This window comes from Sorex araneus, chromosome 3, assembly GCF_027595985.1.
Source record: "Sorex araneus isolate mSorAra2 chromosome 3, mSorAra2.pri, whole genome shotgun sequence".
Lineage (NCBI taxonomy): Eukaryota > Metazoa > Chordata > Mammalia > Eulipotyphla > Soricidae > Sorex > Sorex araneus.
Window position 1 is genome coordinate 95,797,989 of NC_073304.1, and position 25,840 is coordinate 95,823,828.

Below are 25,840 nucleotides of genomic sequence, written 5' to 3' on the forward strand. Positions count from 1 at the left end.
GCTCCCACAGAGGGCGCTGGCTCAGGGCAGGTCTAAGGTGATGGAGCCACGTTCCAGCAAGACGAGCTGGTGAGCAGGGCGGGATGGAGGCTTGGCACTCAGCACCATAGAGACATGGCCCCACCATGCCCCCCGTGACTTGCCTCTCTGTTAACTGACTCGGGCAGAGCAGCGGGCACCCTACCCTGTGCAGGATCACCCCTGGCAGAGGCAGGGAGCCCCAACTCTTGACCCATAGCCGAGTTGCATGGCCCTCGTGGACATTTTCTTTATGGTGGGCTTCAGTGAGACCCGTTCCATTTCTTATCTGTGACATTTGCTCACTCTGGTCAATACTGTATTTTTTGGGTTTTTTTTCCCCAGCACTGCTGGCTTCCTGGAGTTAGTTTGTAGAGGAGCCCTTGATGGTGGGGGTGCAGAAACCATCTCTAAATGGTTATCACTCCTCCAGTATCAAGGGAAGGGGACAAATGCTCCAGGTCATTTCTAGGGGACAGTGGCCTTTGATGGCAGGACCAAGTATTCCAGAAGGATCCGTGGCGTCCTGTGAGGCCATGCCCTCCTACTGTGAGCAGGGCTGGGAAGAGCTCATCTGGTCTAGAGGGGGGCTTTAGCACTGACAGACATGAGCCTTCGGGATCTGCAAGTCTGAGTCTTTGAGCTGTTTCCACTGACTCCTCTGGTCTTGGCAGGAGGAAGGGTATGGACCACCCAGGTTTGGTTTCCCTGGAAACCTAGCGAGAGGACAGAGTGGGAGAATGGGCACCAGGGTGGTCACTGAGGCATAACCTGCAGGCTGGGACAGGGGGATCAGCAGGGCCATTAGCGGCGGTGATGGATCCGCACCTTCTTGGAGATTGACTGAGAGGAACCGATTTGCTGGCACTGAGCTTGCCTCCAGTGCTTCTCAGTTGCCTGAAAGTGTTGCCACTTTGAGCTGCATCTCTAGGGAGCAGTGTCCCAGAGATGCTGCTGTGGAGATGGGCAGACTGGCCCTAAATAGGGCAGTATGTGCCTTGCTTCACACCTGTCTGTTCCTCTGTTCCACGCGGGCAACAGGATTCTCAGTGTGACTAACTAGCTCTTTGATAAGTCCTTAGAGATTTTCTACACAACCAGCCACTATTGGGACAGGGGTGAGAGTACAGGAACCTAGATGGATGAGACCCCCAGCACCACACGACCTCCCAAACATCACTGCGTATGGCCCTGGCACTCCCCGGCACTCCCTGGCATGGAGGAACTTGACATGTGAATCCATGGTTTCCACCAGGTCCTCTGAGCACTGCTTGGGAGGCAAAAAGTTAAAAATTTTCTCCTCAAAGGAAAATTGGGGGGGGGCGAGGGCACACCTGACTGGTCAGGGCTTACTTCTGCCTCTGCACTCAGGGACCACTCTTGGCAGACTCAGTGGACCATATTGGGTGCTGAGATTAAACCCAGGTTGTTCAGCAGGCAGGGTACTTGTTGCCCTTCTGTGTGGAGCTGAGCCCTTGCGCGGATCTGGCTGTTTCTTGCTGTAGTTCCTGTAGGGGGCGCTGCCACAGGCAGAGGCAGAAATGGCATCTGCTGTAATTTGCTCATGTCTCTCTCTCTGTCTCTCTCAATCTCTCTCTGTCTCTGTCTGTCTCTGTCTCTGTCTGTCGCTGTCTCTCTGTCACTGTTTCTGTCTCTCTGTCGCTGTCTCTCTGACTCTCTGTCTCTCTGTCTCTTTCTCAGAAAATTTTCCTCTGACCTTTCCCACCCCTTGCCCATTTGGGTGGGGTTGGTTTTTTTTAATGAGTATTTTTTATGAGTATTTATTTTAAATTTTATTTTCCCCTTACGCCTTATTATAAACACTGTGGTTTACAAAGTTGTTTGTGATGATTTGCTGGAGACATTCAATATACCAACACCAGTTCCACCACTATTTCACCTTCGTACCACCATTGTCTCTGATTTTCCCAACCATCGGGGCTTGTTTTCATGAAGCGGGGCTGCACATATGCTCGTTGGGACTCACAGTCTTTAGTTCTGGTGTTCATACACACGTTGGGGGCCAGTGGCCACCGGGGTCTGTGCGTGTGGGTGCAGGGCTCACACACATGATTGCAGTGGTGCCCACACACACTTACTTGGGTGCCAGGGATGCCAGGCTGCTGCCAGGATCGCACTTGGCATGGGGGTGTGGGCGGGGCCCAACTCTCAGCCCTGCCCCCACCGCCGGCCCTCCCCCACTCCACGCCCCGCAGCCGCCTGCCACCCCCCTGCTCCTCCTAATACTCAGCTAAAACAGCTGGACGACTGTGCTGTTTTTATGAGTGGCATTTCGAATGGGAATGTCACCGAACAGGGGAATCGGGAGGTCCCTAGCTGCATCACTAACAGCTTCTGAGACCGGTTAGTGCCGATGCTCCCCGCCAACGAGTAGCCCTTCACCCTGACTTCCAATGAGAACTTAAATTCTCCCTGTTCAGGATGAAGTGATGATCTGTCTCGGGGTCTCTCCTCACTCTGACCCTTTGTTCCATCCTCATGCCTCTAAGAATGTTCTAGCAGACTCTGTTGGGGCGGAGAATTCACTCCCCCCCCCCCGGTTGTCCCAAATGAAACAGCCTGGCGTGGGGTCTGGAGGCATGTCTGTGCCATCTCGTTGTGTCTCTCTTCTGAGAGATTTATTGTTGAGCCAGCTCCGGCAGCCGAAAACCTCCAGAACTCAACAGCCGCCATACTCACGGCCGCTCTCCACACGCTCCGATGAGTCTCATCCATGAGTGAATCTATTCCTGGACATCTCATACTTTACACCACTAATATACGAAGAGCAGCACACCACATTTGATGGGGCTTAAAGTAGAAGGCGACCAACCTTAGGGGGAAATATATTTATACATATAGAGATTTAAGCACACAAGGCTCAACCTTTAACAATATGCTACTAATCTCTTACCGAACGGCTTAATGACTCCTGGATGAAATACAACAGTCTTCACACACTTTCCTCTAAGAAACCTTTTTTGAATCATTTTTAGCACATTGTTCATGACAAGCAATACAAAATAAATTATTTCACTTCTGCTTTGGGGGCAGGGTTTGGGGTTCCAGAAGAAAACATCCAAAATATGGTGGTGGGAAGGTGGAACAGTGGTGGGGTTGGTGTTTGAATAGCAAATGTAATCAAATATTGTGAACAAATTTATAAAAATAAAATAAAATTAGAAAAAAAAGAATGTTCTAGCAGAGTCACCCGGAAGTACTGCAATGGAATGTCTGAAAAAATCGGTGTTTTGACTCATCCGTAGCCATGCTGCCATGCCAGCACGGCTCCTGGTGTTGTATGTTTGGATTGGGAGCTGCTTCACCCTCTGGGTGCCAAGAACTTGTCCTGAGGTAGCATGAGCAGAATTTCCCTTTCAATAAGCAAATCTGCCTTATTTTCTTTTCCCAGGGCCACCCGGTGCCACCGGAAGTCCAGGGCAAAAGGGAGACCCTGGTGAACTGGGGTTGACTGGAAATGAGGGCCCAGCGGGGCAGAAGGGTGAAAAGGGGGACACGGGGGATGTGTCCAACGACGTGCTCCCCCCAGGTAAGAGGCTGTCCCCTGGGGCACACAGATGCAGACATTGCCTTCTCACTTGCCCTATCAGACTGTCTATTTTGCCACGTGTTTTGCAGTTCTGTGTTGTCTTAGTGAACTTTACAGTGGGGTGAGGCCCACTGTAGATTGGGGGTATAAATTGTAGCAGCCTAAAGAATCTGGAGCCAAATGCGGCGGTTGACTGAATTCATGTGAAGCAGCGGCTAGCACCACCCAGGACTAGATGGGCCCCTCTTTGGGCCACTGAAGACCAACCAGCTACCAGAAAGCGACTTCACAGTCAAGGTCAAACCACAGTCAAAGTCAAACCCTGCCTTTGAGTCTTTTGATATAGAATGGGGCTAAAAAAAGGTTGATGGTCTCTTTATTTTCTCTTTTTTGGGGGGAGGGGTGGTGAGAGGGGGTTGGATAGGGAGTTTTGGCCACACACAGTGGTGCTCTGGGCTTACTCCTGGCTCTGAGCTCAGGGATCACTCCTGGTGGCACTCAAGGAACATACAGGGTGCTGGGGCCTAAACCAGAGTCGGCCATATGCAAGGCAAGCCGCTTTAACCCCCTATATTCTCTCTCTCTCTCTCTCTCTCTCTCTCTCTCTCTCTCTCTCTCTCTCTCTCTCGCCCTGCTCATCTTTTCCTGGCATTCATGCCCGGTAGAGCCCAGAGCTGGTATCTGTAAGGGTGAGAGTAGAGAAGCAGGAAGAGACCACATGGTGGGGAGGTACCAGCTGAGGGACTTACAGGAGGAGAGAAGGGACAAACTCTAAAGCAGCAACAGGAAAATAAGCAAACCCTGGCGTCTGCCCACAAGAACTTAGGCTGTAAGATGTTCAGAACCAGAGCCCCGAGTCAGCCATCCCTGCCTCCATCCCCAGTGAACAGGGAACCTGTACTCGATGCTGCCCTTGAAGCAACAAGGAGAGATTTCAAGTTGCTCCCCCCGCTGTGCTGTGCAAACCACACAAGCTCTCGGGAGAGTTTGCACAGGGGCGCTAGCTGTGAATGTGTTTTGCCGGTACATGATCCAGCTACACTGTGTAGACTGTGTGTAGACTGGGAATCCACCCATCCCGGAGGCCCCGCTGTCCGCGGGAGGAGAAGGTGTGGAGGGACTGGCCTGTGTTTTCTCTGTCCTTGCCACGTGGCCCGTGACCCAGGCTGGGCTGTTCGAGAGGGACAGAAGCACCTTGTTTGTTCAGGTTGGGAGACCGTAGTCTACCAGTCCCAGTGCAGGACAAAGGAGGGACGGCCCAGTCCAGGGGCCTGAGCTGTGAACACCCCAGAAGCAAGGTCCTGCCCAGGGCTACAGTCACCCCAGAGTCAGAGACCAGCAGCCCAAAGTGGGAAGGGAGCATCCAACCATCCCATCATCCCAGCACTTAGAATTGGTGATTGGAGTGGACACTCACAGCATGATCTGGTCAGTGAGCCAGGTCAAACTTTAAACAGGAATAAGCAGGCCCAGACCCATTCATTTCCCTAACTCGAGCCCCCCATCTCTCCTCTGGAGCTTCTTGTGCCTGGCTGCAGAGTAGACGGATGTCAGAGCTCCTCCTTAGGCCATCTGCCTCCCTGCCCTAAGGGTTAGCTTGGTCTGGTCTGAGCCCAGGCACACAGAGCTTAAGGGGAGTCCCATGGGAGCTGTCATGGAGACCTCCTGACATCAGCCAGGGAAAACGGGGTGTCTCTGCCAGAGATGGGCCGAGGCTGAGTTCCAGCCTGCTTCCGGCCAGGCGGAGCCCTGACCTTCCCGAGGACTCAGGTCCAGAGGGGCTCCCAGCCCACCCGCAAGGTGCCCGGAAAAAAGACACATCACGCCCTCAGCCCATGGCACTGCGCTCTGCATGGGCCTGCAGCTCCCGTAGGGCTGCACAGACAGCCTGGGGCTGGGCAGGGGCAGGCCCTCCTTACACGAGTCTGGCCCTTTAATCGCTGTCTCTGTCTGTCTGTCTGTCTCTCTAGGTATCAAAGGTGACCCAGGCCCACCTGGCCCACCTGGACCCCCAGGTCCTCCAGGCCCCCCAGGGCCCCCGGGAAACAGAAGATCCAAAGGCCCTCGGCAGCCCAACATATTCAATGGCCAGTGCTCAGGTCTCTGCCTTCCGGGAACCCCCCCACCTTGTGCTCTGAGTGACCCCAACTCTCCGGCTTCACTCAGGCCTCTGAGGGAGAACCCGGGCACCGCAGTCACAGCTCACTCAAACCGGGGCTGAGCATGGTCCCCCACCCCTCCCACCTCCCTCTACCTGCCTCCCCCATCACCCAGATACCTGTGCTCTCCAGCCCGGCCCAGACACTCACTGAGGGGACACGGGCTGGAGTGAAGTCCCGGGCCTCAGACCCCTCCCACACCTGTCCTGGACGCTGCACCCTGGCAGTGTGCCGGGTGTGGCCCGCCTGGAGCCCCGTTCTCCCGACAATCCTTGGGAACCCTTCAGGTCACCCGTTGGCAAGTCTGAGTTGAGCTCCCAGCACCTTCCCTTCAGGGGTGAAAATTCACCACCCTCTGAGAGTCCGCTCATGAGGGCAGAGAATGCCCACACTCTGGCAGCCCCCGGCGGGCTTGACCCGGCCAGCTTGCTCCAAGTTGGGGGAAGTGGGGGCGCCATGGGAAATGGAGAGCCCTGTTGAGAGGGAATAACAAGGAGTGCTCCCACAAGGAGCCGCCAGGGAGCACTCCTTAACAGAGTCAGAAATGTGTCACTTGGTGTGGCCCAGCCCCTTCAGCCAGCACAACTGAACACCCACAGAGTGTTGGTGTGCCCGTTAAGGGCTGCAGGGATCAGAGTCCCAGTGTACAGGGGGCAGCTCACGGTCCCCCAACATGCTGAGTGCCCTCGGGTGCCGCTGTTACAGGGGAGACATGTGCTGTTCCCAACGACGACACCTTGGCCGGGAAAGCCGACGAGAAGGCCCACGAGCCACTCTCCCCAGGCGCAGGTAGGGAAGGGGAGCGACCTGCTGGGAAATGTGGATCTGGGACTACCTCCCTACCTCGCCCCGTCCCTCCAGCCTTCCCCAGCTCCAGAGAGCAGCTTTGCTTTCTCGTGCTCTGCCAGAGTCCACCATCGCCTCCATCGGAAGCCCGACGCAAGTGCTGAAGGTGTCGGAGACATTCGGGACTTGGATCCGAGAGTCTGCGAACAAGAGTGACGAGCGCATCTGGGTGACGGAGCACTTCTCAGGTACATGCACCTGGCCCTGCACTTCAGGTCACAGAGGCACCCCTCCCCCCCACTCATGACCCCAGTGTAATCTATCCAGCTTTATTTTATTTTATTTTATTTTGCTTTGGGGGTCACACCCAGCAATGCATGGGGGTGACTCCTGGCTCATGCACTCAGGAATTACTCCTGGCGGTGCTCGGGAGACCACACAGGATGCTAGGAATCGAACCCGGGTCGGCCGCATGCAAGGCAAACGCCCTACCCTCTGTGCTGTGGCTCCAGCCCCTCTAGCCCGCTTTAGACAAAGCACGGAGCAGGAAGTGAAACTGACCAGTAAGCCCCCCAACCCCCCACACCATCTCAAGCAGTGGAGGCAAAATCCTTTGCTTTCTGTTGATAACCAGGAGCCCAGGGTTAGGGCTGAGCCACCTTGCACACTCACTGCCCCCGTGTGGCCCCTGTCACAGCGCCCCCATGGGGTGTGATGAAGAATGGCTGGTGGTGCTGGCAGGCCCCTCAACCTCCCAGAGAACTGGCCTGGCCCTAGGGGTCAGAGCAAGAGCCGGAGGGAGCCGATGACAGAACCATCCCTGAGTGTCCGTGGTCCCTCGAAGAAGGCGTGTGTCCACCTGATAGTTGGTGTCATGGGCGCTAGACTGGGGTGTAGAGCGGGAGGAGGATTCCCAAGGAGGAGCAGAGGCAACTCTGGGGCTACGGACTTGGAGAGATGGTTCAGGAAGCCATGGAAGAACACGAGACTGAGTGTGGGCACCTGAGCCTCATCAAACTAGACCGAAGGGACTGGAGGGACGGCACGGGGGGGGGGGGGTAAGGTGCTCGTGGGGGCTCAATCGCTGCCACTGCCTTCCCAGATCCCGGAGCACAGAGCCAGGGGGAAGCCCCCAGCACTGCCGGCTGGGGCACAACATGCCCCTCCCCCACCCAAGCAAAGCAAAACCCCCACACCAGACCTAAGGACCCTTCCAGAGACTCCCTCTCTCTTGTCCCCCCTCCCGGGCCCTCCTCCCCACGGGGACCGCCTTTGCAGGCATCCGAGTGAAGGAATTCCAGGACCAGCCCGCGCTGCTCAACGGGAGCTTCGCGCTCATCCACCTGCCCTACTACTTCCACGGCTGCGGCCACGCCGTCCACAACAGCTCGCTCTACTACCACAAAGGCGGCTCCAGCACCATCATCAGGTGGGCACCCGGGACTTGGGTGTGCCTGGGGTGGGGACCCCTTGAGGTCCCTGCAGGTCCCTGGGGCCTAGTCAGCAGTGAGTAAGCACACCCCCGGGAGGAGAGGTGGGGCATTGGGGTGCCCACCTCCCAGCCTCTGCCTGCCCAGATCCCCCAGGGGTCCACGGAGGATGGTGGCACCCCAAGACCCTGTACCAGGAGGGTCATCTCACCCTCTCCTGGGGTGCAGCAGTGAAGCATTCCATGTCTCAGCCAGAGCACTGAGACTGAGGCATCCAACTGCCATCAGAAGTCTCACCACCCATGAGCGGGCCCTGTCACCTGGTAGGCCCCAGCAGGCCACCTGTCCTGTCCACTTCCCAGGCATCCCCGCCCCCTTCCCATGAGAGCTACTGGAGTCTCATCTTCCAGGTTCAAGTCTGGGGCTCTAGAGGTAGGCACGGGGCGTCCTGCAGGAATGTGGGGGCTGTGGCCTCAGCCCAGTTTCACCCCCTACTCCCACCCTCCACCCCAACCCCAAGCACAGTTCCAGAGGCGTGGAAGCTGGTTGGGTCATCACTGAAGGCTACGGACAGGGCTCTCAGGGAGCACCGGCCTTTCTGGCCCTCCTCTTCCTCATGAGGCAAGGGGGGGGGTGCGGGGCGGGGGGTGGAACAGCGCTGCCCACCTTGATGGGCCCGAGCAGGGAAAGTGGCATGACTGGGAGGGTCCCTCCTGTGAGCCCCCTCCCCTCTGGCGGGACCCCTCCTCTCTCAGGGTCTCCCCTCCTGGGCAGTCTTGTGCCCCCCCTGAAAGGACACTGGCCCCCACCCACTCCCCGCTCAGGGCTCACAGTGGCCTGCCAGCTTCCTTCCTGTGATGACCCCGCCCGCTCCTGGGGCCCTGGGCTGGGCTCCCCTGGGCCAGTGGGGAGGAAAGGCAGCTGGAGGCTAGGGCACCCCAGGAAGAGACCACATGCTCTAATGAAACGGAGCTGCTGCCCTGAACCCATCCAGAGACACCCCGCCCCCCCCCCCCCCCCCGTGCCAGGCCAGGCCATTGTCCCGTGTAGAAGCCACGGGCAGAGGGGGAGACAGCAGGAGGCAGGAGCCCAGCAGGCGTGCAGCAGCAGGCAGCCCCCAGGTCCAGCACTCAGGCTCCTGCTCGCCCGCAGGGGCTCCCCCACTCGGCCTGGCGTCTCCAGCATTTCTCTTCTCAGGCTCCTGGCTAGCGCCTGGTCCACTCAAGCTTCTGGGATCATCTGCTGCTCACGAGCACCCCCTAGTGTTCATTTCCTTTCTCTGCCTGCCCAGGGCGTTCCTTCCCCGCTGCTGACACCTTCTGAATCCTAATCCACTTTCCAAGAGATGTGAACTCGGCCCCCTTAGACAGCCCCCCTCCCATAGCCCCCAACAGTTCTGGCGTGTGAGGTGGTCAGCCGGGCCCTGGGGGGTTGTGATCCCAAGTTGAGGGCATGTGGGCTTTGTGAGTTGGGGCCGACTCCGGGAGGGTGCGGCCACCAGACTGCCACACAGTGAGCTTGTCACTCCCCCGAACACCTGCTGCTCAGAGCACTGTGAGCAGGACAGGCCCAGGAAACGATGAGAAATGCAGAGCCCCAGGCCCAGCCCAGTTTCATAGGGGACGGAATTGTTCTTGTGCACACTAAGGTGACTCTGTTTTATCTTGTTCCTCTCCCTCCCTTCATTCCGTCTTTCTTTTCTTTCTCTTCCCTCCTCCTCCTCCTCCTCCTGCTGCTTTTTCTTCTATTTTTCTTCTCCTGCCCTTCTTCCTCTTCCTCCTCCTCCTCTTCCTCCTCCTCCTCTTCCTCCTCCTCCTCCTATTTCAGATTTGAATTTGATCAGAAAACATCCCAAACGCTGAAGCTTGAGAATGCCTTCTATTTTGATCGGAAATACCTCTTTGCAAATTCCAAGACTTACTTCAATTTGGCTGCAGATGAAAAGGGCCTCTGGATTATCTACGCATCCAGCGTGGATGGCTCGAGCATCCTCGTGGCCCAGTTGGACGAGAGGACATTTTCTGTGGTACAGCACATCAACACCACCTACCCCAAGTCCAAGGCTGGCAATGCCTTCATTGCCCGAGGGATCCTCTATGTCACGGACACCAAAGACATGAGGATAACGTTTGCCTTTGATTTGTTAGGAGGGAAGCAGATCAATGCCAACTTTGATTTCAGAACTTCCCCATCTGTCCTCGCCATGTTGTCGTACAACATGAGAGATCAGCATTTATATTCTTGGGAAGATGGCCATTTAATGCTTTATCCCGTGCGGTTTCTGTCACCTACGCTAAACCAGTGAGGGGCTGTATGCTGTTCCCCTGGGCACATTTCTGATTTTCTCCGGGAATAGTCACATCCCACCATGAAAGTTGGTTTTAAGGGGAGCCAAGGGGAGCAGGGAAAGCGGGCACAGAGTAAGTAGGGCATTTGCCTTGCATGTGGCTGACCCAAGTTCAATCCCTGGCATCCCATATACTCCCCTGAGTGATCCCTGAGTGCAGAGCCGGTGGTGGTACAGTAGTGGGACAGTGGCAGCCACTACTTAGCACTCTGGCTGTGACCCAAACCTCCCCCCTTCGCCCCCCAAAAAAGGGACTGAGCTGTGATAACTTCACAACACAGTCATTTTAGGGTTCCCGAGAAGATTCTACGAGGGAAAAGAATAGATGGGAGTCAGTTTGACTACATATTGATCACTCCTTCAAAATTAGCTGGGCAAATCACCTCGCCTCTCCTCCTCCCTACACACACCCCAGCTCCTAGGAGAGGGCTGGCTGAGATGGTGGCGAGATTCCCTCTACCTGCAGGGAATTCCGTGCTTCTTGGCTCTTGCTACTTTTGACACTTTTACATGTGTGTGTGTGTGTGTGTGTGTGTGTGTGTGTGTGAGAGAGAGAGAGAGAGAGAGAGAGAGAGAGAGAGAGAGAGAGAGAGAGAGAGTCCTGAGCTAAGCAAACTGGCCTCGGAGTTGATGCACCCCAATCCTTTGAGGATTGTATTCTTTAGTGCTGAGTCCTAGTTGGAGCCGGGAAAAGCTGAACTGACCCTGCAGGCAGTGCCCACCCTATCGGGTACCACCTTTCTCTTGGTTGCACCTGCCCCAGGGCCATGTCTTCTTGGCCTTCATGGCCGCACCAGATTAGCAGCAGCCTGGCAGGGCAACAGTAGGCAGAGCCACAAACTCAGATGTTCTGGTTCCTGCCCCTTTTCCCACCAGCTGGTTGGCAGCTGCGGCTCCTACAGATTCTTGATATTTCCCCTGTTCCGCTAGCCCAGGCCTAGATCTGCGCTCAGCACTGAAGACGGTGTGAGCCCATGGGGTCTGCTGGCTAGAAGCATGGGCCGCTTCCTATAGTCTGCAACCCGGAATCTTCAGCTTCCAAGTCAGGCCCCACGGGTGAGCCTTTGCCACAATCTCCTCAGATCCCTTAGGTGGTTACTCTTGAGTTACATTTGGTCGTTGCACATTCGGAAAGCTTTTTACTGTTGCCAGAATTTTTTTTTTCCGGACACCAAGGTTCCATTACGTGAACATACACCACAACCCACAGTTGAAGGAAAGCTAGGAGCTATAGTGAGTGCAAAGGGAGCTGATCCTTTGAGCGACTGTCTCAGCCCAGCCTATTTGATAGGCTTTGTTTGGTTCGGGGAAAAAAAAAGGCATCATTTCTACAGCTTGAGTTTGGGTAGGGAGAGTTTGGGTGAGGCTCTGCTGAAACCAAGCAAGGGCCCTTCGGAGTAGTGGCAGTGGGTAGTGGACTGGATTTTTGCTTCCTATGTTTTGAGCTAGCGTGGCCAGCTCCCCGTTGCTGCCCAGAGAAAAGCCGTTTGAACTTGCTCCGACATTGCCCAAGAATCACAGGCTTTTGTTGCCAACAAGGTCCCAGGCAGGACCCCCAAGAGGTGGGAGAGGGAAGGGCCTCAGACTCGGTGCTGGGAAGGACAGAGGGAAAATCTTAGGGAAGAATTTTTCAACCACTTGGCTTGGCTGATGTGCAGGGTGGGAGGAGCTGCTAAAACTTTTTCACTGGGTCCAGATCCCTTCTCTCTGGCCCTGATTCCTGGCTTGATACCTTGAGTAGCGGAAGCATTTTAGAACTTAGAGAACGTAGGGTGGGAAAAAAATAGGACAGAGATTAAGGTGCTTCCCTTGCATGCCATTGACCCCAGTTCAATCTCCAACCCACCCTTCCAGCACTGCCAGGAGTAATCCCTGAACACAGAGCAAGGAGTAAGCCCAGAGCACCATAGGGAATGGCCCCCAAACCAAATTCCAACCCAAATTTTTTTCATTTGAGAATGCTTCCATGGATTTTTTTTTAGCAAGATTATTTTTTGTTTGGGGGTCACATCCGGCAGTGTTCAGCGATTACTCTTGGCTCTGCACTCAGGGATCACTCCTGATGTTGCTCAGGCAACCCTATGGCATGCCAGAGATTGAACCTGGTCAGCCACGTGCAAGGTAAGAGCTCTAACCATTGTACTATCTCTACAGCTCAGCTCACTTAAGTACTTTTGTTCAAATACTTTGACTTAAATACTTTTAAGTCTTATTTAGGTGTAAGATTTAAGCATTTACATTTCCCTACCCCTTGAAATATTTAGGCAGCTGTTAGGGACTTATCTATTGTGTTCTCAAAACACCGGGCATGTGAGAGTCCCTTGTCAAGTTTGATTGTGTCATGTCCTCCACAGCTTTTTTTTTTAATGCCCTTTTCATTTCATGTTGTATAACTAAGCAAAATAGAGTTTAAGTAAAAGTTTTATGTGCAAAATCAACATGTCAAATGAGTGCTAGTCTTTTAAAAACTATTTAGGTCTATGAGTCACTATTTCTAGACACGGGATATAATTACACGGTAATAGTCATATTAGTGATAGTAATAGCAAATATGTAATAGTAATTGTGTATATGGCAACAATCAAAGGAAGATAATTATTGAATTAGTACATATCCCCTTTAGAAAAAGATTAAAGGCTTTAGGACCCCCAGTCTTGAAACCTGACCTACCTTGATTCTCAGCAGTTAGGAATCATAGACACATAGATCTTACTTCCCCTACAGGAGAGAAATATAAGAACAATTGAGTTTAACCAGTTGTCAAAGGTTTAACAAGCAAATTCTATAATGTGTTAAAAGTTTATATTTATAGAGTGGGAAAAATAAGGATTTTGTTCTTTCCTGCAAAAATCCCTTGATTAAAAGGAAAACTCATTTGGATAGTTGTAGATATTCCAATACAGAATGCGTGTCTTGATGTTTCCAAATAAAGATAGTCATTTTGACAGCTTACAGGATCACTTCAAACCAAAGTTGCTTGCAAAACACTTTTCTAATATCTGTGCTTCTGATGTCAGAATCAAACCTAATAGTTCTTTCATCTAAGCAGATAGATGGCCCCCGGAAAGTAAACAAGACATCCCTCCCAACCTTCAACCTAGACTGGACCATATTTCAAAGCCTTTGCCCCCATCCCCCAACTGATAGCATGTCCTTTTGAAGGCTTCCAGGTGTTTAGGGCTCAATGGTGTACAGAACCCAGGTGTTGTGAGAGGGGTAGGGGGCGGGTGGGTGGGGGGTGGTTTCTGGGATGTAGATTTTAAAGTGAGGCGTTCCTTCAAGGCTGTAGGGTGAAAAGTCAAATTCTCTAAGAGCCAGTGGTCATTTTCCAGCAGCAGAGATTGGATGGGACTGGCACCCCTTGAGTTCATAGCAGCTGGAGTACGTGATAAGGCTTGCTGTTGCCCCCACACACACCCCTACCATATCTGTCATTCGTGAGAAGCCATTTCCGTGCCCATAACTGCAGATTCCGAACCATTCCAAATAACAAGTGAATAACAGCACTATGTCTCTTTTTTGGTTGTAATTTATTTAATTCAAGTTAGTCAATAAAATAATCATTGCTGATCACAATCACATGTTGAAAAAGACTGTTGATTTTCCCTATTGTGAATTTTCCTGTTATATTAAAAGGAAAAGAAAAACAGCCCAAATTTATTTGACACCAGTATTACAGTGATTGCTCCACTCTTAAAATGCTAGAAAATTTTCTAGGTCCCTCTGAAGACTGAAAAGTCATTGCTGAGGACAATATTGCTGCTTCAGCGCCCAGATCAAAGGAAGATGCTGTTTCCTGAGCCTGCTGCTGAACAAAGCCGCAATCAGCAGACGGACATGGTCCTTATAGTTGGAATGTTAGAATAATAATGACCTTTCTTTTCTTTAATTTTTTTAAGTTTTGTTTTGGGAAAATACTGATGATACTCAGGGTATACTCCTGGCTCTGCACTTAGGAATTATTCCTGGTGATTCAAGGGAGACAAAATGGAATGCCAGGGATCAAACCTGGGTTGACGGCATGCAAGGCAAATGCCCTACCTGCTGTACTATCAATCCAGCCTGAGTAATTCTTTTAAAGGCCAATATGATGAGATAAGATGAAAAAAAGAGGTTTTTAAGAGGAATATGCCAAACCCAGCACATCAGGCAGACAATATGCCCCAACAAAGAACTTGCTGTCACAGGCACAGCCATAAGCCAACACCCCCAGCTGGCAAGTAAATCTACTGCTAATGTGCAGCACCACTTGTTGTTCTAAGTTCTGCTGCCACCCTGGACAGCCCTTAGTCAACTGAATGGCTCCTACCTGGTGCTACCCAGTGTGTGGAAAGCACTACTGGGTATTTTGTTCACAGCATTTGTCTTCACCACGGATACTCAAGCAGCAAAGTCTTGGCACATCATCTCAACTCAAAGTCTTTATCCTCTGTACAAATGTAGTGGAGGCATGATGCAATCACAGCATGGACCCCACTTTAGGGAAGGGCTTGGATGATGCTGACTTTGGCATATTCTTTAGCCCAAGGACTGGGTGAATGTGCCCTCAGCCCCTCAGAAACTGCCACTGCAGGGGCTGGAGCAATAGAACAGCAGGTAAGATGCTTGTCTTGTATGCAGCTGACCTGGGTTCCATCCCTGGCACCACATATGGCCCTGGAGCCCCGTCATGAGTGATCCCTGAGCACCTCCAGGTATGGTCCAAAGAGACAAAAGAGAAAAGAACCCACACCCATCTCAGAGACCCATTTCCCCATTTCCCCAGGACCCACTCGGTCACCCGATGACCATTGTGTGAGAGCCAGAGGTCCAGGCCAGAGGGCGGCTCCACTTGGAACTTCATTCCTGAGGTGCGGACAGGTCTGTGCTGGCGCTCATCACGACAGACTTTTCCTTCATTCCCACCCCCTCCTTCCATGCTGTGGATGCCAAGGGCCCTCCTCACTGGCATCCTGTGGACTAGACTCCATCTTAGAGTGTGTTTTCCTGTTGAAGAGTTGCCGGGCAAAGTACAAGATACCAAGACAAATTTTAATTTCAGGGTAAAGGGGCCCGAGCAATAGTGCAGCGGGCAAGGTATTTACCTTGCATGCCACTGAGCTGGGTTCGATCCCTAGCATCCAATATATCCCCCAAGCATTGCCAGGCATACTTCGTGAGTGCAGAGTCAGGTCTGATCCCTGAGCTTCACCAAGTGTGTCCCCAAAACCAAAAAAAAAAAAAATTAAGGATAATTTGGGATAAAGAGCAACAATAGCAAGTTTTTAACCAGAGGCATATGGCATGATATTTGCTTTTTGGGTCACACCCAGCGATGCTCAGGGGTTACTCCTAGCTCTGCACTCAGGAATTACTGCTGGCTGTGCTCAGGGGACCATATGGGATGCTGGGAATCGAACTCAGCTTGGCCGCGTGCAAGGCAAACGCCCTCCCGGCTGTGCTATTGCTCCAGCCCGAAGGCATGGGAAAGACTCAAAGGTTGTTTGCTTATTCTGAAATTCAAATGTAACCAGAAATCTTGTGCTTAGTGTTCTTGAATCTAGCAACCCTCCGCACATGCTGCCCTAGAAAGACCCCTCTGAGATGGGGCTGGGGGCGGGGCTGGAGCTGGACCGTTCATGAGTTCTTGCCACAGAGAGCCCATTGCTGCTAGTAGACTGAGCAGATATAGCCACTCAGGCAAGGGGTCCAACTGTTCAATGTTCACAGGTAGAACAGTTGTACTAAATGCCAAAGGAAGGGACGCATCAGTCATCGCTGTATCAGGTGTCCATCAGTATGGAGAAATTGGGACTAAAGCCTCATGAGATCAGGTGGTTTTTGCTAAACTTAACTGACACTCGAGTAAACCATCAGAAAAAGCTGAGAATGATTCATTACCAGCTGAAAACTTCATGAGAAGGCAGAGCCTCAGCAGCGTATGAGGAGGTTCTCGCCTACCAGACAGGAGACGTCAAGGGTTACTCGGCAGAGGACAGGACCCCCGGGAAAAGTCTGCTGGACCAAGGCTAGGAGCTGGACGGGACGGGGACCTTCCCAGCATGGCTGCTTGCAACATGCCATTTTAATTTTGTTTTTGTTATTACATGGGGGGGAGAATGTTGGGGTCACACCTGGGAGTGCTCAGGGCTTACTCCCGGTTCCACATTCAGAGATTATTCCTGGCAGGCTGGGGCGGAGGGTGGGGCCAGGGGATGGAGGACAGTGGGGTGAGCCATATGGGTGCCAGGGATTGAACCTGGGTCGACTGCGTACAAGGCAAACACCCTACCTACTGTACCATCACTCCAGCCACTCGTTTATTTGTATTTTTATGGGCTTTTTGTTTCATTGGTTGATTGAGATTCTGTGATTTACAATCCTATTAATAATGTTTTCTCGTGCACACAAGTTCAACACACCCATCACCAGTGTACCCAACAGCATCCTTCTCCCATGGACCCCGATATCCCTCCCTCTCCACCCCCTCTCCCCACAAGTCAACCTTTGTATCTAATAATCTGGAAGTCATGCTTTGTAGGTAGTTTTCCTGCAAAAGTCTTGACAGTGAGTCCTGACAACTCTGAGCCTGGTGTACCCCACCACTCCCTAGCCCTACCCCTGCTGGACCTACTTACTTCCGCTGCTGTAGCCAACCACAAACCGCAGGCAGGACTCCCAAGGGGCCAACAGGCTTGCATTCCCTTGAGGCTGGGTGTTAAGTATCCTAACATTGATTATTTTCACATTACCAGTGTTTTTCTTGAGATTTAAAAGTGCTTTTGAAGAATGCAACTGCTTGAATCTTACAAAGGTCTGAACTGACTTTATTCAGAGATTCCAGAATTGGGCAAATTCTATCTGAGCCGGAACTACAGGGAATTGTTCAAAGTAAAAGGCGTGAGAAGGCAGCCCGCAGAGGAAGGAGGCTATTATGACCTCTGGCTCCCCCTGCCTTTGGAAGGCAGGAGGTGCCAGAGGTCTGGTAGATTACGTGGCTGGTGCTGCCAGTTGGTTCTGGAGTCACTGGTTTAACCGAATATTTCTGGGAGTCCGGTCTTGGTTAGGTGACAAGGTCCGTAGTGAGGACTCCATGTGGGGCTGGTGTCTTTTTGGCTAAGGCAAGCTGTTGGTGGTGGCAGACTGTATACAAACAGGTGTGGGCTGCACCTCAGTGGCAGTTTACTGCCCCTACTGTGATACTGTGATGGTGTGGTATTGTGACGTGGTGCGATGCTGTGACAGTGGGAAACACACTGCTGGCTCTTATGCCCTTTTCCGTGCTCTGGGCCTAAGACCCGGGGCATTCCCTGTCACAGCTGTTCTCCATGATCCTGGCCTAAAGAGGTGTGGGGACCCCTGCTCTGGATCAAGAGCCACAGAGCTCTGTTGGCTTTCTGGGGTGACTCGGAAGGTCCCTGCGAAACCTCCGAGTGGAGGAGGCCGAGGGCTGGGGATTGCCCGTGGGAGAAGGGCTGGACATGGGGCTGATTGCCAGTGATCTCCTCAGGCCTGCCTGTCCTGAAGTCCGGTGGGAAGCCAGCAGGAACAGTGAGCTGTGTTCACGGGGCCAACTCTGTTCGGGGGCCAGACAGGCATTAGCTCACCTGGTCTGCACAGGAAGCCCTTAGGCATGTCTCATCGTGTTCATGTCCAGCACCGTAGCACTGTTGCACTGTCATCCCGTTGTTCATAGATTTGCTCGAGCGGGCACCAGTAATGTCTCCATTGTAAGACTTGTTGTTACTGTTTTTGGCATATCAAATACACCACGGGTAGCTTGCCAGGCTCTGCTGTGCAGGCGGGATACACTCAGTAACTTGCCAGGCTCTTGGAGAGGGACGAATTGAACCCAAGTCAGCCTTGCACCCTACCCGTTGTGCTATCGCTCCAGTCCTTTCACGTCCAGATGAAAAGCAATGAGAATCAGGCCCATTGCTCCTCAGCCTGTGCTGGGTGGAACAAGGATTCGAATTCAGAGTCTGGTCACAGAGCCCACCGAATTAACAACTTCTTTCCTTCCCCTGTGTGGAATGCGAAGACTTCTCCATTCGTGGTTTCTCTGAGAGTTTTAGTAACAAGGACTAAAAGTGCCCCCACTTGTCTGTTTTTCATCTTACTTGTGAACCTTACTCCATACCTCACAGCATCAGAATTTATTTCTTTCAACCGCAGCTTTTCCTTCTTTTTTGTTTTTGGGCCACAGTCAGCCATGCTCAAGGGTTGCTGCTGGCTCTGCACTCAGGGTTACTCCTGGTGGGCATGAGACCATTTGGGATGCTGGTGGCTTAAGGGATGGGATGTCAGGGATCAAACGCAGGTCAGCTGTGTGTGAGGCAAGTGCCCACCAAAGGTACTATTGCTCTGGACTGCCTTAATGTTTTTAGGAACTTCCATGCTGTGTTCCAGAATGGTTACACCAGTTTATATTTCTACTGACAGTGTACAAGGATCTTCGCCCCCCCTTCATATTCTCATTAGCATTAATTTCATGATGACCATTCTGACAGGTGTGAGGTTTGGATTTACATTTCCCTGACGAGTGATGATAGTCCCTTCTCCTGTCACTTGTTTGCCGAATGGCCTAGTTATTATTTGGAAACTTGTATATTCAGATCCTGTGCCCATTTTTATGTTGTCTTTAGTTTGTTTGGGGGTTACACCCGGTAGCACCCGGGCTTACTCCTGGCTCTACACTCATGGATCATTCTTGGCAGTGCTCAGGAGACCATATGGGGTGCCAAGGATTGAACCTGTTTGGGTGCATACAAGGCAAAGGCCATACCTGCTGCACTATTGCTAGACCCCCATGCCCATTCTAAAAATCCAGATACTGGGGCCGGAGCGATAGTACAGCGGTTAGGGCGTTCGCCTTGCACGCGGCTGACCCGGGTTCGATCCCCGGCATCCCATATGGTACCCCAAGCACCGCCAGGAGTAATTCCTGAGTGCAAAGCCAGGAGTAACCCCTGAGCATCGCTGGGTGTGACCCAAAAAGCAAAAAATAAATAAAATAAAATAAAATAAAATAAAAATCCAGTTACTTTCTATATTTTCTTTATTCCATTCTTTCTTATTTCCTTTCAGTTTAGGGACACACGTGGTGGTACCTAGTTACTATTCCCAGCTCTGTGCACAGGAATGACCCCTGGAGATACTCAGCCGAGTCTATTGGCTCAGTCAATTCTTGTTGAATTGCTTTTGATGCAAGCGAAATGGAATTTTCTGAGTTTTTCTTTCTCAGTGTGTGTAGATAAGTAACTCAGTAGTATATAGATATGTAACAGAGGCCGGAGCCATAATATAAAGGGTAGACTGCTTGCTTTGTACACAGCCAACCCAGGTTCAATCTCTGGCATCCCATATGTTCTCTTGAGCACCTCCAGGAGTAATTCCTGGGGGCAGATTCAAGAGTAACCCCGAGCATCACCAAGTGTGATCCCCAAAATAGAAATCCAACTGATTTTTTTGCAGGTTGACTTTTTACCCCACAAATACTGAGTTTATTTGCAAATACTAGCATTCTTTTGGCCTTCATGATTTTTAGCCATCTCTGAGGTTTTCTACATAAAACACACCTCACCTGCAGATATAGTTTACTACCTTAAGGTATGGAAACTTTCATTTCTTGTTGAATTGCTCTAAGAATCTCAGTACCTTGTTGAATAACAGGGAAAAGAGTATGCATCTTTTTTCTCATTTCTGATCTTAGAAGAAATGTTTTTAGTTTCTTACCACTGAATATGATGATAGGTCTGGGTTTATCATATGTGGCCTTTATTATATTGAGTTTTGTTCCTTTATACCCAGTCTACTGCATTTTTCTCATAAGCAAGTGTTGATAAAGCAATAAAATGCTTTTTCCACATAGATTGAGATAATCATGTGATTTCTATTCTTTATCTTATTAACATGGTGTGTGTACCACAGTGACTGGCAGATGATGAATTGTCCTCACATCTTTAGAACAGAATAGTGGCATGTGGTATTTGCTAATATAGATGTGAGGATTTTCACATTGATACCCATTAACAATATTCCTGTATCTCTGTTTATTTTTGTCATTTTCTGGTTGTGTTGTCAGGATTATAGGTTATAGTGACCTTATAAAATGCTTGGGGAAAAATAATAAAAATTTCACCTTCATTTAATATTTTTTAACTGAGTGAAGAATTTCAGTTTATAACTTTTCATTCTTCCAGCACTTTATTTTTTTTGCTCAAATATATTGAATATATTATATATATTGTATATACAGTTGTATACTAGTTTTAGTATATACAGACCAAATAGTGCTTTGACATTTGTAAATATTGAGACACCAGTAGTTACCATTCACCTGACTTCTGGATCTGAGTCTGGGTTTTATTTTTGCTTTGTATTTTCTTCCTTAAAGTTCACGTGTAAGTGAAAATATAACATTAGTCTTTCTCTGCTTATTTCACTTTACATAAAACCTTCAAGGTATATATCCTTGTCAAAAGATTCCTTTTTATTTAGTTTGAACACAGGTCAGCTGCATGAAGGCCTATGCCCTACCCACTATACTATTGTTCCAGGCCCCCAAAACATTGCTATTTTAAACAAGCAATACTGTAGTTGAATATTAGTAATAACATGAATATCCTCATCTTGATCTCATCATAGAGGAAAGATTTCAGCTTTTTCACCATTTAATATGATGTTGGCTGTGGATTTGTCTCATGTGGCCTCTATTATGTTGAAACGCCTGGCAGAGTGTATGGGGTACCAGTTAACCTTGTGAAAGCAAGTACCTTACCCACTATACTAGCTTTCCAGCCTTGTTCAGTTTAACAAGTTGTGAAACACTACAGTTCATGAGTTTCAGAACAAAGCTGAACTCTGGGCTTTTTCCCCTCTGGAGAAGGGGGGTGGCACTGTTTTTGTTTTTTTTTGATCAAAACTGGCAATGCTCAGGAATCACTCCCGGCAGTGCTCAGGGACCATATGGGATGCTAGGGATAGAACCAGGGTCAGCCACATGCAAGGCAAACACCCAACCTGCGATACTATCACTCTGGCCCTGAGTTCTCTTTGGAACATGTATTTCTCTCTTTCTCTACCCTCACATTCTCCCTCTCAAAATTTGCTTCAATAAATACTGTTTTGCATCACTGAAAACAAAACCACACTGAGCTCTGTCAAAGTCCCCAGCGCAAGCCTTAAAGCAAACCTGTCCGGTGCGGGCAAGACCATGTCAGCTCTGGCTGCATCAGGCCTTTGTGGGCAGAGACTGGCCTACGGTCCTGTGGGGTGTGTCTCACCTGCATGTGGCCGCTCCCTGCTCTTGCTGTGATGGGTTGAGGACACGGAGTCTGTTTTAAGCTTCCTGCTGGGATAAAACCCATGTTCTCTAGGTCCGGTGTGCTAGCACCCTCTGGCCCTGGGCTGGCATTTTCCATCTGGTCTTTCTTGCTGTACTTGCTGGTCCCTTCTACTCTCTGCTTCTTCCAAGCTCTGAACATCTACAGTTCTGCATTCTGCAGAGTTGGGTCTCCCTGAAGTGTAAGTTGTTTCCTCCAGGGAAGTTTCTCCCGGGGTAAAATTTCTCTGTCTCATTTTCTGTGTTTTTTTGTTTGTTTTTTTTGTCACACGAAACTGCTCCTTTCACCCATTTGAACTCTTCCCAGGGGAATCTCCTAACCAATATGTCTAAAGGCACTGAAGCACCCCACTTTCTCCCTTTCAAAGTATTAGTTCTTGGTTCCATCTGTCCAGCTGTCATTCTCATTTTTATTATTTCCTTCCTTCCCCTGGCCATTGGCTTTGTATTTCTAGTTCCTTTAGGTCTAAGCTATAAGATTTGATTCATGATTGTTTTTGTTTCCTAAGGGGATTTATATTACCCGTAGGGCCACTTTTTACTACATCACATCATCATTCCATTGATCGTCGAATTTCTCAAGTGGTCTCAGTAACGTTTCCATTCGTCCTAACTCTGAGATTTTAGAAGCCTCTCTTTACTCATCCTTTGCAATGGTGCTGCATTGGAAACTCAGGGTCAGGGAATGAGATCCAGCATTGTTACTGGTTTTGGCATATGAATAAGCCATGGGGAGTTTGCGAGGCTCTCCTAGGAAACTCTCGGTAGCTTGCCAGGTTCTCCCAGAGGGAGAACTAGACTATAAGATGTCTGGGAGTTTGGTTTTATAGTCTCTGGATGTTGGCCATTGATGGGATTACATGGCATGGGGTGGGGGCAGTCCCTGGGTGTGTCTGCCTAGCTACTGGAAAATGGGGAATCTGGGCGGAAGAGGCCCAGTCCTGATCTGAGCAGGCTTAGAGGTCTCGACACCAGGTCCCACACACCTGGGTTCCTCTGCCGGTTCCTTCATACATAAGGCTCATCAGAACGTGTGGAGAGGGGCCTTGAGCGTGGCTGTGGCTGGGCTCTGGGAAGTCTTCAGCCAAGGGAGCTCTGCTTGGGGTGAGGAGGGAAACCGGAGTCCACCCCCTCTGAGGGGCCCCGGGGAAGACAGCCAAGTGTGGGGGCAAGAGACTGCTACATCACATAGGTTCCTATAACTTCATTTTAATTCCTCTGTGTATTTTCAGGTTCTCCTTTGATCTGCTCATATTCAACAGCGCAATTTTCAGAGACTTGTAGCCATCTCCTTTTTTCTTAGTTGATTTCTATTTCATACCACTAAGACATTAAAAAGATACACATTGCAATTATTTCAGTCTTCACAAATGTACTGACTTGTGTCCTAATATACGGTCTGTATTTGAGAATGTTCTATGTGCCCTTGAAGAATATGCTTTGTTTTGGGCAGAATGTTATAGAAATTCCTATGGAGTCCATCTCATCTAATTTTGTTTCCTGTTTTTCTGCCTGCCTGATCTTCTAGGCCATTGCTCTAAGAGGGTATTTAAAGTCCCTTACTATTATTACATTGTCAGTCTCTCTTTAGGTCCTTAAATATTTTTCTAATTTGATGGCCCTATATTGGGTGTATATATTTTATATCTTGATGTATTAATTTCTGTATGTATCCTTTCCCTCATTTTTTCCACTGAAAGATTTTTATTTGATAAGTATAGCAATTGCTATTTAAAATATTTTGTTGTTTCAGGGCTACACCTGACTCAGGGGTACCAGGGATCAAACTGTGGTCAAGTAAAGTGCCTTACCTGCTGTATTTTCTCTCCGGCCCCTTAAACTTTTTTTTCTATTGGCCTTGAATATAATTTTCCACATACTCTTAAGTCTGTTTATAGATTACGTATTTTAACTAAACCAGGTAGCATATAGTTGGGCTTTGGGTTTTGTTTTTCTCCTTGCCTAAAATCCTGGCATGGGTTGGTCAGAATTGCCTTAGCCCACGCACAGCCCTGGGCTGGAGCGATAGCACAGCGGGGAGGGCATTTGCCTTGCACACAGCGGACCCACGTTCGATTTTTCTGCCCCTCTCGGAGAGCCCGGCAAGCTACCAAGAGTGTCTCACCCGCACGGCAGAGCCTGGCAAGCTACTCATGGCGTATTTGATATGCCAAAAACAGTAACAACAAGTCTCACAATGGAGACGTTACTGGTGCCCACTTGAGCAAATCGATGAGCAAGGGGATGACAGTGACAGTGAGTGACGCACAGCCCTGAAGATTCAGCTCAGGCTTCTGCTGGTGCTGGTATATTGTCTTATTCCTCCTAAATCATGGAGCCCTCTACTGGGCCCTTTCCTGTTGGGGACCCCTAATAGCAGAGCTATCAGGATCCCTCATAGCGAGTGGTGGAACCTGGGTTTGAACTTGCCGTTTTAAGCTTGCTGGGCAAGTGTTTTAAGCCATTGAATCGTCGCAGGATCATTTGACTTTGCTCTTTAGTCAATCTCCCCGTTCCTGAGTTCAGTCCGTGGGTATTTAGCATGATTGTTAAAATACAGAAGCATGCTGCTATCATCTTATTCCCTGAATTTCTGTGGCCATATTCAGTATTTTAGTGAACTTTTATTTTTGAGGATAGAAATAGAAGAGCTCCTTTCAACATTTCTTATAGGGGCTGGGGAGAGATAGTTAAATGGGCTGAAAGCATGTTTTGCAGGAGACCCAGGTTCAATCCCCAGCATGGCATAGGGGCCCCTGAACACTGGCAGGAGTGCCTCTGAATAGCTGGGTATTGACCCAAACAAACAAACAAACAGGCTCCCAAATATTCCTCAAAAAGTAACCCCAAACTAAAAACCAGAACAAAATAAAACACCCCACAACATCTTGGTAAGGGAATTATAAAAGTAGTAATGAATTTGTTCATCATTTTTCTACCTGGGAAAGCCTTTTCCTCCCTCTATGTCTGAAATTTTGCAGGCAATTCTTCTTTACTGAGTTGTTTTCATCTTTGAGTGTTTTGAGTGGTAACTTTCTCTCCTGACCTACAGAGTTTGTGCTTTAGAAATCTGTCAGAAGCATGGTTGGTGTTAATGTGGGAAAATGGTATAACTATATAACCAAAACACAAGCTCAACAACACAGAAAACGTGAAATCTAAGCTGCAATCCCAGAATTTTGTAAAGGGCCTGTCAAGGTAACAGGCAGAGGTGGGGAGAGCGATGGAAACACTGAGGGAGGGAAGCTGACACTGGTGGTGGGACTAGTGTTAAAAACTTACATGCCTAAAACTCATCTGGGGCCAGAGAGATAGCACAGTGGGTAAAGCACCTGCTTTACACACAACTGACCTGGATTGGATCCCCAGCATCCCACAGGGTCCCCTGAGCACCACTAGGAGCGATTCCTGAGTGCAGTCGGATATAAACCCTGAGCATTGCCAGATGTGGCCCCCAAACAAAAATAACAACAGCAACAACAACAAAAAGGTGGTTTCTACCAAAACTAACATTAGCAGGATACAGGGAGAATTTTAAAGGTGGCACTTGGGTCCTGAAGAGATTCCCACAGTTCCTGCCCCTCTAGCTAAAATGTTAAGATTAGATGGACCCCTTACCTATAGTCTAGGAGCAAGCTTGCTTTCTTTCCTTTCTTTCTTTTCTTTTTCTTTCTTTCTTTCTTTCTTTCTTTCTTTTCTTTCTTTCTTTCTTTCTTTCTCTCTCCCTTTCTTTCTCTCTCCCTTTCTTTCTTTCTTTCTTTCTTTCTTTCTTTCTTTCTTTCTTTCTTTCTTTCTTTCTTTCTTTCTTTCTTTCTCTCTCCCTTTCTTTCTCTCTCCCTTTCTTTCTTTCTTTCTTTCTTTCTTTCTTTCTTTCTTTCTTTCTTTCTTTCTTTCTCTCTCCCTTTCTTTCTTTCTTTCTTTCTTTCCTTTTCTTTCTCTCTCTCTCTTTCTTTCTTTCTTTCTTTCTTTCTCTTTCCCTTTCTTTCTTTCTCCCTTTCTTTATTTTTCTTTCTTTCTTTCCTTCCTTTCTTTTCTCTCTCTCTTTCTTTCTTTTCTTTCTTTCTCTTTCCCTTTCTTTCTTTCTCTCTCTCCCTTTCTTTCTTTCTCTCTCCCTTTCTTTCTTTCTTTCCTTTTCTCTTTCTTTCTTTCTTTCTTTCTTTCCTCCCTTTCTTTTCTCTTTCTTTCTTTCTTTCTTTCTTTCTTTCTTTCTTTCTTTCTTTCTTTCTT

At 49.6% G+C, this 25,840-nt stretch overlaps 1 protein-coding gene across 1 annotated transcript in view; it reads left to right on the forward strand.

Moving 5' to 3' along the window:
- GLDN (gliomedin) overlaps nt 1-13,860 on the forward strand; it is a 51,960-nt gene extending 38,100 nt beyond the window's left edge. Inside the window, exons 5-10 of the mRNA XM_055132114.1 lie at nt 3,431-3,568; nt 5,539-5,667; nt 6,433-6,516; nt 6,636-6,761; nt 7,792-7,942; nt 9,771-13,860. Coding sequence (XP_054988089.1) covers nt 3,431-3,568; nt 5,539-5,667; nt 6,433-6,516; nt 6,636-6,761; nt 7,792-7,942; nt 9,771-10,248 — 1,106 coding nt within the window. The 3' untranslated portion in view covers nt 10,249-13,860. The remainder of the gene's footprint in view (nt 1-3,430; nt 3,569-5,538; nt 5,668-6,432; nt 6,517-6,635; nt 6,762-7,791; nt 7,943-9,770) is intronic.
- The last annotated feature ends 11,980 nt before the right edge of the window (nt 13,861-25,840 follow it).